General features: G+C 39.3%; 1 protein-coding gene across 4 annotated transcripts in view; it reads right to left on the bottom strand.

Moving 5' to 3' along the window:
* Positions 1-15,466, bottom strand: part of tox2 (TOX high mobility group box family member 2) — a 108,573-nt gene that overhangs the window by 17,889 nt on the left and 75,218 nt on the right. For all 4 annotated transcript variants that reach the window (XM_071493803.1, XM_071493802.1, XM_071493801.1 and 1 more), the window contains one exon: positions 10,289-10,576. In XM_071493803.1, the coding sequence (XP_071349904.1) occupies positions 10,289-10,576 (288 nt within the window). The remainder of the gene's footprint in view (positions 1-10,288; positions 10,577-15,466) is intronic.

The following is a 15,466-nucleotide window of genomic DNA, read 5'->3' as shown; positions in this document are numbered from 1 at the left end:
AAGAGGCTGATGCTCTTGGTTGTGATTGTTGGTTTGAAAAGTACAGTACCACCCTGAACGCCTCTCAGAGTGAATCTGTGGCAGCAACAAGGCAGTGCTTGATTTGCAGATAGTAATGTCATGATGTCCCCCTTGGCACCATCCTCCATGTTCCTCATTACTGCTAATGTCAGAACCTACTTTGCTTTTATTTTCTCTCTCTCTCTCTTCCCTTCTCCCCCCTCTCCCTCTCTCCCTCCCTCCCCCCAGCTCTCTCTCTTGTTCCTCAGTCTTTTTTATTCTCTCTGCGTGTCTCTGTGCTCACCTCACAAAGCACAGCGTCAGAGAATCAGAGCCTTGGCTGACGTGACATGTAGGAGACGGTTGTGAGGAGTGGTAGGGACACACACTCTTGACAGCAGAAGGCAAGGCTCCTCTGCTCCCACTAATGAGACTCCTGACTGCCGTGTCAAACGCACTTTGTGTATATGCGTGTGTGTGTGTTTGTGTGTGTGGGTGTGCCCGCGCTCACACAACAAAAAAATGAATGTAGATGCAGAAATAATGAACACAAAAACAAGAAAGAGCACACAAATGGGGGGGGAAAAAAAGCTGCACACAGTACTGTATGTGTGCCATGCAAGCGGAGGTCATGACAAGGTGATTTGCATGTGTGTCCAAAACCTGTCAGATAAAAATTTCACACATTTCTGACGGAAAGCACCTTCACCTTATTCAGCTGCAGTAAATGTTACTGCTATAATAAATGTTACTGACAGCGGATTACCAAACAAATGAACCTCTTGTTAGAAATAATCATACAGTTTATTTCATCAGACTGAGAGGTAGAGTTAGACTTTTCCTTTTAGTGCTTCGCTGATTTTCACCAAAAAATGCCCAGACCTTTTAGAGCAGATTTTTTTTAGAGCTTTTTTAGAACAGGCTTTTACCCACATGTAATATCCCTACATGTCCAAAAGATATTGTCCTACTGCAAAATAACACTTATCATTTAAGGTTATGGTCAAGTAAAGTGTTTTTGCTGCAACGGTAGCTCAGAAAATACTTCTGGTAACAAAAAACTAAGAGAAAAAAAAAAATAAAATATACAAATGATCCACTGACTTGCTATTGAGTCCCTCACCGGACTACACTCAGTACCCCATAATGACAAAGTGACCCTTTGCTATGACACTAGAAATTTAATTCAGGTGCCTCACATTTCTCCTGATCATCTTTAAGATGTTTCTACGTCTTGATTGGAGTTCACCTGTGGTAAAGTCAATTGATTGGACCTGATTTGGAAGGCACACACTTGTCTACATAAGCTCTCACAGCTGACAATGCATAATAGAGCAATGACCAAGTCATGAGGTAGAAGGAACTGCCTGCAAAGCTCAGAGACAGGATTGTGTCGAGGCACAGATCTGGGGAAAGCTGCCAAACAAAATTCTGCTGCATTTAAGGTTCCCAAGAGCGCAGTGGCCTCAATCATTCTTCAATTGAAGAAGTTTGGAAAAACCAGGACTCCAACCGCCCAACCAAACTGAGCAATTGAGGTAGAATGGCTTTGGTAAGAGAGGTGACCACGAACCTGATGGTCACTCAGGCTGAGCTCCAAAAGGAAACCAGACATGATGCTCAGAACTGATTGTCCCCCATGAAGTTTCTCCCATCCCCACAGAGGATATCTGGAGCTCACCTCTGTCTCCTCTCTTCTGATTGTTCAGTTGGACTGCCCGGCTTTGTGGTTCCAGGTTTTTTCAAACTTTGTCCTTTTAAGAATAATGGAGGCCACTGTGCTCTTGGGAACCTTCAAAGCAGCAAAAATGTTTTCAGATTTGGTTTATGCTTGATTTTGGCATATGCTTTTCAGATGTCACTTGTTTTTTCTCAATCTCTACAGGCACTAGCTAAACACTCTCAAATAGTTTTTTAAAAATAATGAGCCCTGTTTACTGTAAGTGCTAAGAAAACTGAGATACAGCAAAAAAATACAGAAAATACACTGAAGCTTGCTCTGTGTCTTTGCAGCAATTTTTGAGCCAGAATTCTTTTCTATTCTGATATCAAATCCAAACAGAGAAAATCATCTGTAAACACACCGTTCTACTTAGCAGGATTGAGGGCGAACGCTGTCTGTGAATTCTGTCTGCAGCTTACGTCTCTTGGTCTTGGATGGCCACAGCTCCCACTATGAACTGTGTTACATGAATACACAAAGTGTTTTAATCACCCTGGCTCAAGCAGCTCTTGTGCACATTAGCTGACAGAGTGGCAGTGTTATGCTGAACTGGTGGCTGGCAGCACAGCAGGGGAGACGTCCCTGAGTGAGATGACATGGGACGGCTCTCCACCGCCACCAGGGCCAAATATTCCTGGTGGTGAAAGCAGAATGAGATGATGGATGGTTGAGATAGGGCACAGTGCAATATGGACATGATTTCATGGCATGATAAATCTCAGCAGGGGCCCCTGGCTAAGTGTAATATGAAATCCCTTATCTATGTATCTGCTTCATAACACCAGCTATCTGCTGCAGCTGTATCTGCCTTTGTTTCTTTAGCCTCTGTTCTTTGCCTGAATGCCACTGTTGATCACATCTATAGTATGGAGGAGGACAATGACAACAACATGTGAGTGATAACACATCTTTTACTCAGTTGTTTTTGAAATATGATGTGATAAATTATCTAAATTGGAAATTGCCACTGTAGTGATCCTCTTCTATTACCTGTGATCTCAGTGATAAACAGCGTTATTAGAAAAGATTTTGCACACCACTCCATACTTTGGAAGCTGGCCTGTGTTTGTACAAAACAAGGTTAAATTACACCTGCAATATAAATGAAATGCAATTTGTCTCACACAATGGATCTCTTTAAAGTTCAGTGCATGTGTTATTTTATACCATCTCTTTAGAAGTTCTGATTAAAAAGAAAGAAATTATGCCGCCACCATATCCTCTGATTAGCTTCATCTGATAGGTTAATTGACTTTATCAAGGTGGAGAAAAAAGATGAGCTGCCATTCCAGCCGGCAATAAAAATCCCCCCAAAATGATGAAATTGGAAAATAACCTATATTTCTTTTAAGATATTTCTTAATATACAACTACAGTTTCATCTCACATTGCCAGAGAAATAAGGCACTTTCTCCCAGGAGATGAGAAAAGAATTGAATTTTTCCTTATCGGTCATCTATTTTTCCACAGAATGCTATTACTTGCTGCCTGCCGTTGCTAAGCAACAGGAAATATTAATAGGACCTTTTATTAGCTAGGCTTTACCAGTGGAGTACTAAAATGAGGAAGTGGAAAACATGAATGTGTTACATAAATCTCTGAACCTTTCAGGGTTTGCACAAGTCTCTGTTTGTCCAGTGATTTATGGCTGTGATGGTTCATTTATGGGAGAGGGAGGTGTGAAATGCCAAAATGGAACATTAGCCCAAGGGACAATTTTAAAAATAAATAATCACAAAAAAAAAAAAAAATGGGAAGCAGTTTTAAGAACAGGCCTCCCTTTTCTCTCAGATTTCAAGAGGCCATCAAACAAGCAAGTGATTTTTGCTCTGCTGGAAGCATTGATCATTCAAAATCATCTATGCCTGAATCAACACTGGAATAACTAATACAAGTCCCATTCTATCACTAAGCTTGTTGAACTGTAGTAAAAAGCGACAGACATTCCATCATTTTCCGCAGACGCTCTAATCCCTTTAAAAAATGACTGAAAATGAAGGTCTTTCAAAGGAGAAATAGGTTTTCTTCATCTGAATGAAAAGTATAGAAGAAGGCAAAGCCTCAAAGAGCAGAAAGTCTTTAAAGGCAAAGGTAAGACAAATTTAAAGTCCATATTGGAAAAGTCTAAACACATTTAATTACAATATTTCTGGAGAGTCACTTATTAACAGTGTAGGCGATATAATATTCAGTCTCTAGCATTAAAATTTGGTCCAAGATTTTCTTCACAAATGTACCACCTTATCTCCGGATCCTCCTTTTTTTTTCTGTTCCATGTTTATACAAAAACCAGCAGGTGTACAGTATGCGATAATACGTTCGCTGAGACCCTCCATCAGAGAGAGAACACATTAAAACACACCTCTGCTCTCTTATCATTAATTCATCCAAGCTTGTCTGTGACAAGTTCAGTTGACATTGCAGCTCATATTTCATTCACACAGGCTTGAGGAGCGCGCACCTGCCAGGAGCACTTAATACCTCGTGAGGAAAAATACAGAAAGAAAAGAAAACGCAGGCATCCAACCAACTTAACGTGGCAATCAGGGTGGGATTAATACTTGATAATTAACCTCAACAACTGCAGATAAAGAGCTTGCGAGGAAATTCTTACATTTAAACTGTTGTCACAAAAGAAATAAGAGAATGAATTTGAATATGAATACAGTCGGCAGAGCTTTAGGGTGCCACAACCCTCTTTATAAATGAACTGACCCTCATTCAGGCAGATTCTCGTCTTGTCCTCTGGAAAATAAGAAATTAGATAATACCTGGGAGTTTGATGGAGCTAAGGCTGCGTCTGCATATAGCTCTTTCTGCTAATACATAGCCATTATGCATAACATCCCCCAGCTGATAATACATTCATCAACTGTTACATATTCACAACATCACACTCGAGCCAGTTTGATGATGGCTAATATTGCATGCATCATTGAGGAACATGAAAAAAACTTAATCAAAGATAATTTATTCTAGTTGCAGGCACAGGTCATATGAATTTGAGAAGCATTTTAAATATACCATAATTGAATATGGAGCCTTTCTGTTCAAATAGATTGCAGATGTAGTTGTCACAGCGCAGGTGTGAGACTCTTATAGATATACCTATACAGCGGTTAATAAAATAGTTTAGCTTTAGGCAAGTTTTGGTGTGACTTGAAGATGCAACAGAAAACAACAACAACAAGGCCACTTCAGTAGTGATTCAGTGGAAGCAGCAGAGATGCGCATCTTTCTGGGCTGTATTGATAAGATCAATGCAACCTGAGCACGGCTATTAAATGTCTAATGTGTTTTGGAACTTGTAGATGCTATGACAGTGGGGGCATTAACAGAGAGCGAGAGAGAGAGAGAGAGAGAGAGAGAGAGAGAGAGAGAGAGAGAGAGAGAGAGAGAGAGAGAGAGAGAGAGTCCCTGCCAAGTGCATCAGAGCATCAGAGAAAAGAGCTCTCTGAAAGATATCAGGTTTGGCCAGGAGGGGCCTCAGTCCACAACACAATAATAATGATAAAAAAAAAACGTATGAATTGAAAATGGCCTCTTTACAAAATTAGAAGACTACAGCCCATGATGTCTTTCAGGGTTTGACAGTCAGCAGAGGAGAGACAAACCTAAAAACCTAAATTGTCACTATCTGGTTGGTAAGTTAACTTCCATCAGCTCTATCACACTTGACATTTACAATTCATTTAAAGATGAGGCTGGCAGTGGTCGGTATTTTTCTTATTGATGCCACTAATATACAAGTCGACTAACATTCATTTTCATTACTGAGGAAAAAATTGTGGCAAATGCCATTATTACAATTTCCCGAAACCCAATACCTTCATTACATAGATCATCTATTACTATCATAGTGGACTAAGAAAACGTTTGAGAAAGTTCGAGCCAGCGACGTTTTGGCACGTTCGTTTAAAAACTGACGTAACCGTAAACCAATGATCAGAATAGTAGGAGATTTTCTGTTGATCGACTAATTGATTAAGTTCAAACAAGTATTCCCTGTGCAGCCAAAGCCTCATACAGCATTTCCCTCTGTTCCACAGACCTCCATTGTTGTCCAAAAACTATGGAAAACAATGAGCCACACTGATGCTCTGGCTGATGTGGTGATGGGCACTGTCATTTCCACATACACCATCCTGCTGCTATAAATCCCAAATAGAAAGCCGAACAGGAAGTAGTCTGTAGCTGAAACTATAGTCCCAAAAAATGTTTACTCCCCTTTGAGTTTGCAATGATGGTGGAAGATCTCAGAAACACTCACTAGTAAAAGTAAAAGTCATCCATTCAAAATTTTACTTCAATGAAAGTACAAAAGCATTGGCATATAAATAGACTTAAAGTACCAAAAGTAAAAGTGTACATTATGCAGAACTGCCCATATCAGAATAATATATGATTACATAATTGCAGTAATTTTTAATGCATCCATGTGTTCATCACTTCAATCTTGCAGCTGGTAAAGGAGGGGCTAATTTAACTACTTTATATACTGCTGGGTAGCTTGTGAATTTAATAATACATCATAATTTATTTGTTGAATATATTTTGAATGATTCATCTTCACAAAAGTTATCAAATAAATGTAGTGCAATAAAACAGTTGCCTCTGAGTATACAGCAACACTCGAGTACGAGCACCTCACACTTTTGCAAAAGTGAGTAAATGTATGCAGTTACATTCCTCCACTGCCAGTTTGTAGGTGACTTCAGCAGAAACAAACAGATAGGGCTCAGAACCACAGAGAGGGTGGGAAGTCAGAAACTATTTGAGACAAACTAATGTGTTGTTGGCTTTGATCTTTTCATGGAATTTATTGGCAATAAGAAAAAAGAAGTATATAATAAAGCACCAGTGTTATTCTTTGTTCTTTAATTATTTGCATCTAAGTGGGAATCTTGGTCAAGAGGTACGACACCCACAACTCAGAGTCATATCCTCTGTCTTAACACCATTTAGTCCTGCAGTTCACCCTACCAGCTCAAACTAAACACACACTATCTATTCTTACAGCTCGCTGAGAATGAGCAGCTGCTGCTGTAACACTGCTCTACTCTAAATCCTTTCTGTTATATAATCGCCCTATTTATTTTATGTTTATATTGATGCACCTGCAGTGGAGTACTTTCAAATGTCCTCATGCTTGAATCACGTAGGCACACGTTTAAAAACCAGAGGCTCTCGGGCTTTTGTTGAGACAGAATAACCTTATTTCACTCAACTGAATTATCTCTAAAATATCTAATAATGAAATCCAGGAGGTACAGAAAACTGGAGGTATATGCTGATTTTGAATAAGAGTTACCTCTTTCCTCATTGCAATTTCTTCTTGCTTTCCTCCCCACAATACCCTCTCTCTCTCTCTTTCTCTCGCCCCCCCCCTCAGACCTCACCCCTCCTCTCTTCATCCAACTCTATTGCACTCTTTTCATTGCCCAGCTCACGTATTGAATCTGCCTGATGAAAACAGATCTCACTGCAGCACCACAATAGAATGGCTGATGCAGGAAAGATGAACCCTAATGGATTTTTTTTTCAATGTGCTCAAGATTGAATATAAGGCCTGACCTCCAGATGTAGTGGATCTATTTCAACAGCAGAGATATTGTTTATAGTGAAGACACAGAAACACACAGACACACTTGGACACATACACATACAGTACAACGTCAACAGCAACAAAAAAAAAAAACACCTATATATCTACAGAAAGCACCCAAACAGTCTAAAATTAGAATTAACCCTTGTTATTTATCTAGCCATGTCAAGTGAGGTATTCATAATGATAGCATCTCATGTTTGAACTGCAGAGTTTGCCTAATTAGTCTGCTCAACAGACTGTGTCAAGGTGAGGCACCGATTTAATAGACACTCCGCTCTCAGCACAAATGAACCTCTGCTACGGTTTGGTAGTTTCGCCAGGCAGACTATTTGATTTAGAAATTTCTGAGTTTGCTTTATATGCTGCTCTTTCTGCAGCGAAGTTGAAGCTTAGCCCTGAAAAAGACCTGCTATATAGCCAAGGAGCTTCTCTCAGAGCCTGTTTGAAATATTGAAATGTCTTCAAACATCAAAATTCGGGAGGTTTACTTGCAAAATATAATCACTGATCACCTGCATCAAAGCTTTTTTTGATTCACTGGTGTCATTTCTTTTTTTTTTTTTTTTCTTTTTCTTAATATATTTGCTTTTGTGTCTCCACTATCAAAACCAAAGGCACCCTTTAAACCACCAAGGAGTAGTTGTCAGAACAGCAATCACCAGCATTTGTAGTGTATCTTTGAAATATATTTCCATTGTATGCCAGCTGAGCATTTCACATCTCATGCATTTTTATCACACAACCTGCAGTATTCAATCTATTAAAACCACTGAGTGTGGCCCTCTGAAGCAGTAACAAATATCCTGAGTGCTGAGGGAAAGACTGGCCAATCAACCACTGTCTCTACAGTAAAGGTCATGACCAAAATGTGAAATGGATATCAAGATAAATGACACATGAATCCAATCGTAGGGTTAATATTCCGACATTATATATAATATATAGTACGTTTATATTTCAGATCTTTATCAGGCCAAATTTTGACTGTTTGCTGACTGTTTTTTATCTTTACCTCCTCTGTTTGTGGTGAGCATGATAATACATTCTACTTGACCTTGATATGTATCTCTATGTATTTAATGTATACTGGAAATAATAGATTCTCTTTTCTTTTCATTCGTGTACACAAAACACCCTGTTGACTTCCTGATCATGCCTCTGACACAAAAAAGGACAATATAAAACATGTACTGGTAATCTATTAAATAACCACAGCTGTGGAGTGCAGCTATTTCTGGATCTGTTTATGACATCACAGTAAATATCGAGAAATTCTGACCTTCAAACCATGAACACGGTAATATGATAATATTGTGGACCATATGTGCTTTTTCTTCACCCAAGTGATTTTCACTGCTGTAATCCATAAAAATGCATCCACATCTGTCCACATTTCAAATGTTATAGAGGCACTATTCACTGCACCTCTAACATAATATTTACATTTTAGTGAGTAGGATACGGGAAAAGCAGGCATTCATTTAAACACCGAGCTCAGCTAAACTACACTTTTAGGGCTACATGTGTTCCATAAAGAGGACAGCTAACTGGAGAGCCTTTAGCTATTTCAACCTATGCATTATGTTTCACGCATAAGCTTTACATATATCATTTGTTGTAACAGAAACCAGCTCTATTTCCTGCAGTTCTCATGAATGCAATTATGGTTTGGAGATACTAATTTGTGGTGGAGCAGGTCTGTGTGGAGCTGAGGGAGTAATCAGTGCGTATTCATGTTTGAAGGCTTGACAGATTGACTGATGCTTGCTGTCGGGGTAGATATGATGCTGATGGATTTACCCACAATCCTTTTCTCCATGCATCAGAGCTGACATGGCGACCACTGAGCAATCATTCAGTTCCCCACTTAACCCGCCGTCTTCATGTTTTGAAAATTACATTTACCTTATAAGGTGTTTCATATTAGAAATCAGTGGTTACCATGGGGTGGAGGTTCTTTTAAATGGCTGTTTTTGGATGATTAAAAAAATAATAAAAAAGCTTTGAAAATCATTTTAAAGGTGAGATTTGTCCCATCACTCATGTGCTTCATTATAATTTTTTCACATATATTACAAAGCAACATGGGTATGTTTTGGGTATAACATGCAATAAACCAATCAGAGTGCTATCTCCCATTCCCTTTAAAAGCCAGGTGTGCCTGCACCTTGGCGGATTGCTATTGTGATGGCAGATTTGCCAGGTAGTAAGAAAGAGAGTGTGGTGCAAAATATTAAACTGAGGGTGCAAAAGCAGGCATTACACTCTCAGCCATAGACGGTCTTGCTCCCTCAGTTCAAAATTTGAATAATAAATGCTGAGTGCTAGGTAGTGACTCGTGTATTGTATGGGCATCTCCATGAAGTCATATCCAGCTATAAGCAACCAGTTTGATTTATATAGAGGTGCGTGTGGTTATAGTGTGGCCTAGTGTTGTTTTCAGGTGATTTAATGAAGGTAAACATGGTGAGGTACAGTACAATTATGTCAGGATGTAGCCTTTAAATAACAGCGATATACTGCACCATTGACTTCAGACCAGGTATTTGCTGGTCAATAACGCAATCATTTTCCTCTGCCTCAAGATAGGAATATGCCAACAATGTGCCTGACCACACCTCATTTAAAGACCAACACACTCATGAGCACTCAGATGGGTGCATTTACTATTTGAACAACACAGGGGGTGTATGGGAAAATGAAAACTGCGTTGGTCTGAAAATATCAAAGAAACCTGGCATTGTGCTTTGCACCAGGTTTAAGATAGGGCCTTTAGAGTTTTGGTACAAGTCCATGCGGCTGACCAAATTATTTCACCAAACTAAAAGGGGTTAGTTTAACCTTTTTTCCTCTGAAACATGTATTAGTGACCATAACTGAAGGAATATTCCTGGACGCCAGCTTTCTGGGCTCGCAGGGCCCCCATGGAATGGTTCAGTACTCGTAACACTACTCACTGAGGGCATTTGGCTGGAAACAAGGTGGCTGTCCTGCGCCAGCATGTTAGACATCATGAGTGTGGGCAGCTCTGGATAGGAGTACGGGTTGATGAGCCCATTGTGTGGCAGCGAGTGGCAGAGGTAGCCTGTAGAGTCGTGCTCCATCAGGTGAAGAAGAGGGGGCTCGGGGTGGTTAGGTGGGGTGATGGGAGGGATCTCGTAGTCTTCATCCCCAGCTCCATTTCCACTGGCATTGCCACCACCTCCGCCTCCTCCCCCGCCACCACCAGTCTGACCTGTGTAGCTCTGAGTGAAGGGAGAGACAGAAAAAAAAATAAAAAGTGCAGAAGATTAGGCTCGATGAAGCAGTGCATACAAGCAGATCAAACCGAAGCTAAGTCAGAACTGTATTTTGTATGATTGTGTTCCATATGGGTTTGAGATGTAAGCGTTCAGTTTACAGTGACAGAGTTGCAAAGTGGGCACCGAATCCTGTTAATTTCCTGCAAAGGCCATATTGGGTAACTGGAGCACGTCCAAGGCTTGGATGGGCATAAAACTCTCCCAGTTGAATCATCAGTATCACAGGAGATGAGCAGATACGTAACAAAATATCTAGGTCTTTGATTAAAAATGTCAAAGGTACAAAAACATAGGACAAAGGTGCATTTTGGAAAGAAACATCCAATCACCAAACTCTGTTGTGTTCTCTGGTAATGGTGAACCAAACTTGAAGTAGAAACCCAAAACTATGTTTAGCAGTTTATATCTTCTGGGTTAATTCTAGATTAACTCTGCAACTACGGCAGGGAACATGGAGGATGTTGTGAGAACAAAATTTGAAATGGGAATTTACAGTGGTAAAAAATACTTAGAGAACCAGCAGCTCCTGCTTTGAGAAACTCTATTAAAGATGTTAAACAGGACACCTCTAAGCTCCATTTAACAGTTTAACCACTGTTCTGCAAAGTTGTGGTATCCAAATCAATTTTACTTGTGTTCTTTTACTATGACTTATGAAATGCATCTAGGGAAGGAAATGTTCTTCACCTTCTCCACGTCCATTATTTTTGATCTGGATAGTTTATCATTGCTTAAATTACTGTGGCACAGTAACTAAATGTGCTTTTTTCTGACTTAAAATCAACCAGCTCCAGTCAACAGTCGTCCTCGTCCATTGTTTTCATTTATCAGGACACCTCAGTGCTGACAGTGTTTGATAGGAAAAAATAATGATACATCGAGAACTGTGATGTAATGTGATCCTCATTTCCTTTTCACCCCAAAATAATGGTTAACCAATATTAGCTTGATCTGTCAAAAAATAAAAAAGTAAATGTAAAATTATCCAAAGCAAAATTCATCCTAAAAGTCAGCAGAAGTTATCCTTCACCACTACATATACACTCACTACCTCCACTACAAAGAGCTCATTGATGAAAAACATTCTGTGCAAAGGAACAACAACATTTACGGCTGATGTCAATATATAATTTGAAATCATTAAAAGAATTAATTCTACAACAATATAACTTTATGAAGAAGAATTTATTTAATGTTTTGATATCTTGTCAACCAAGGTTTTCTGTTTCCTGCAATTCTTCATAAAGCTTTCTAAACTATTTAAATTCTGGTCTGTCATTTTGTCAAAGCCGCTGTAATTTTGTTTCAAACGTTGAACATCTCATTTTGGAACAAAAACTCAATGCTCAGCGATCGGTAATAAAGAGGACCAACAGCCTCTGTATTTGTGCGCCATTGCGCTAACACAGTAAGTCCAATCAGATCAGAGTTCTGCACAGAACAAGAAGAAAAGAAAAATAGCAGGGAAATTCAACGGGGAATGAAAAGCAATTTTGTCTGAGACGATCCAACTTGACTCCCATTGTAATGACTGAGTCAAATTAATCATCACAAATAATATTCTGGTGTCAGCCATTCAAGGGTTTTTTAATAGAATTTTTATGATTCATGTCTAGCAGTATACATCAAACAGTCAGTTCTGCAACATTTCTGAAATCAATTCAATATCATCTTTGTGTAGGCTGTCATCCTCGGCAGCAGAGTGGTCATTTATCTCTCAAACAGATACTTTGAGAAAATAAGGGGCACGGGGAGATGGAAGACAGGAGAGAGGATGCAGGGCATATTTTTTGCTTGTTTCTCTCAACCCTGTTTGAGTCCAAAGGTTAGTTTAAAGGTCTATTGTGTAAATTTTTGACCATATAAATTACAGATTTGTTAAGATATATAACAGAAGAGGCTGATTTCTTTATGACAGATGAGCATTTTCAGCTGCTTGGAATAAAAAAGTCCTGTTTTAATGGAAGAAAAACCTCCATCAGCATAAAATCATAATATCAATGTAGATTTAGTTGTGTAATGTTGTAATGTTTGTTTATTTTGAAGTGATAGCAGTTTTAAATCCCTGAGGTTTTGTGACAGCGGTGGGGTAAGCCTTTTGTTTCCACTTGGATCACAGATCCTTGTGCCTTTATATACATAGTAAAGGACAACTCGTTTTATTCCACAATAGCTTTCAGCAGGATTAAAATATATAATGTATTTTTAAATGAATGTCAATCTGAGGCTGTATGTGCAATACCCAAAGCAGTAAAACACCCATTTTTAATTTGACCACAAAAAGGACCTTGGCAATGTTTTGTTGTGAAGAAAGAACGTAGACATAGACTCAGCATTAACAGCACACTTTCATCTTCCTACATGTTACACCAAATGGAGAAAAGAAGAGAGAGAAAAAAAGAAGTGCGATTGCTTCAATTTGATTTACTTTGTCCTGATATAGCCTTCAAGCCAGTTGATATTAATTTTCTGGACTGTCCTTTGAAGACAGATGTTTTTGTAAACCTTTGGGGATAGTGTTATTGTTTGGTCTAATGGACAAGAAAACGAACATTTCCTGAGATTCAATTTCCCTCATAATTGTTGGAAGGAAACTAAATTGTCTGCTGTAAACATTGGAGCCATTGTGTGAAGTGAGTCCCCGTGCATGTCCCTCGGAGTCCTGTCATCTTTCACTGTGCTTCAGTATGACTGTGGGTGACCACTGTGTAATCTAAAGACCGCCACGCTTAGTCATCATCCAGCATGTTCATCAACCTTTTGTTTTCTCAGTGTATAAATATATATCCAAGCTACAGAAACATTTTCCCGGTCCCATCCGTCGCCTTTGATTGTGCAGAGGGACGAGGACTCAGTGTGTGTCATGTGTTAGATTGCTGTGAGGGCTCATCCAATGCCCTTGATGATAAAATGTAAATACCAAGGACGTTCCCAGTTGGATTGTGGCAAGATAAATTATTCATATGCCTCTATTCAGAATGAGATTGCATGTACAGAACCACATGTACACTCTAGCTAATGTATACTCTTTTCTTCTTTAAAAGTAAAATCCAAACAAAGGCAATGTATTTGATGGATTGTATAGACCAGCTTGTGTCCTAGTATGGAATTGGCTTTTCAAACAAAAGCCTCCTCTTCTTTTTTTTCCCCCCATGAGGTACTCGTCATTGGTTTACTTGCAATAGTCAAAGCAACACGCCTACCAAAGGCTGCATTACACAGATTCTATTTTCTCACTCAACATTCTTTATTTTCCTTCTCTGATCAATACCACACACTATAGGGAACATTATTTCCAATACACAGTATGCTCAGTCTGCGCAGTGGGCGAAACACAATCTGTAACATTTTAATTAAGAGACAGATCTCTCGACTGTAAGTGTTACATACCAGCACACCTTTCATTTGAAAGAAACAGATGAATAGACAGTTGGTCTGGGACTGAGAGAGAAAATAACATTGATTGGGGAGCTTTCCAGCTTGTCTTTTATTTGGCACAGATCTCTCCCTCCCTCTGTAACACTGCCTGAGTATTCAAGGCCTTCTGGAGATGATATTGACTGTGGCTAATGGCTCATTATCTGTACATTCTTCTTCTCATTAGAATATTGTAGTGATGCCTGTAGAAATACGGATTTAGGATGTAACCCAATTAATATTTAATTATATATTTATTCTATAAAACGCTCTGCTGTGAAATATATTTCACAATTATAATAAAAAAAGCTGCATGCCTTTTAGTATTTGTAAAACACTGCGCAAGCATGACATAATGTTGCATTTAGAGTTAAATAAATTAGTCGATTAATCGGTTAGTAAATTAGTTAAAGTTTATTAGAATTAATTAGCAACTATATTGATAATTGATTAACCTTTTAAGGCAATATTCAACAATAATAACTCACATTTTCTGCTTTCAGCTTCTGAAAAGTGAAGATTTTCTGTGTTTTATTTTTTTCCGCTATTTTTGGACATTTCACAGATTAAATGGGTTATCAATTGGTTGCAGCCCTGTTTGTATTTCTTTTGCCAGTTTCTGAGTATATTACCTTAAAAGGAGTGTCATTATGCAAACATTATTTTCACAGGTGGCCCACACACTGTGAAAATTTCCTCTTAAAAAACTTAGGCATCACGTCACACTCGCCCGTTACTTGTGTGTCACACAGACGCAGAGTTTGGAGTCCTCCCAAGTCAGCGTTTGTTGCAGGGAGAGGGCGGGACCGGCAGCTCGGAGACAGACGATGACAGATCTGCCTTACCACTAATGTGCACTTATCTGCCTATTGGAGAGCTTTGTCACAGTGGTGATTTATGCTAAAAATCCCCCACACACATTACCACTTCCATCACCTCCGACACTCTTCGTTCCAACACCTTCCCTGTATCCGCCGTGCAGCACTCCAAACGCAGAGACAGAGTCAGGCCCCGTTATCTCTCCTTTCCACGCAGTCCGGTTTGCAAAGAAGACGCTGGATTTATCTTTGGGAAGAATTTGAGAGCATCATCTATTTTCATTCACTCAGCCATCGCTCTCCCAAAGGAAGATTATACTGTATATTTATGAATGGTCCTGTTTACTAGTGCACACAGGGCTCTTGTTTTAATGTAACAGCAGAGGCAAATAGTGCCTGTCAGACTGCGAAGATCACTTACTAATCCGAACGGCATGAACTGTTCTGCTATTCCTCTTTATTGGGCTGTTTGTTTTTGATACTCCCCTTTCTCTCTCTCTCTCTTCTACTCTTCCCCTCTCGTTACCCATCCATCTCTTTCCATCAACTCAGGCTTAATTAAAGCCATAGCTGTTCTTCTGCTACAATATCATGTCAG

This window comes from Trachinotus anak, unplaced genomic scaffold, assembly GCF_046630095.1.
Source record: "Trachinotus anak isolate AG129_WGS33_773 ecotype Australia unplaced genomic scaffold, CSIRO_AGI_Tana_v1 ptg000013l, whole genome shotgun sequence".
Lineage (NCBI taxonomy): Eukaryota > Metazoa > Chordata > Actinopteri > Carangiformes > Carangidae > Trachinotus > Trachinotus anak.
This window is presented reverse-complemented; position numbering and strand designations above follow the sequence as displayed.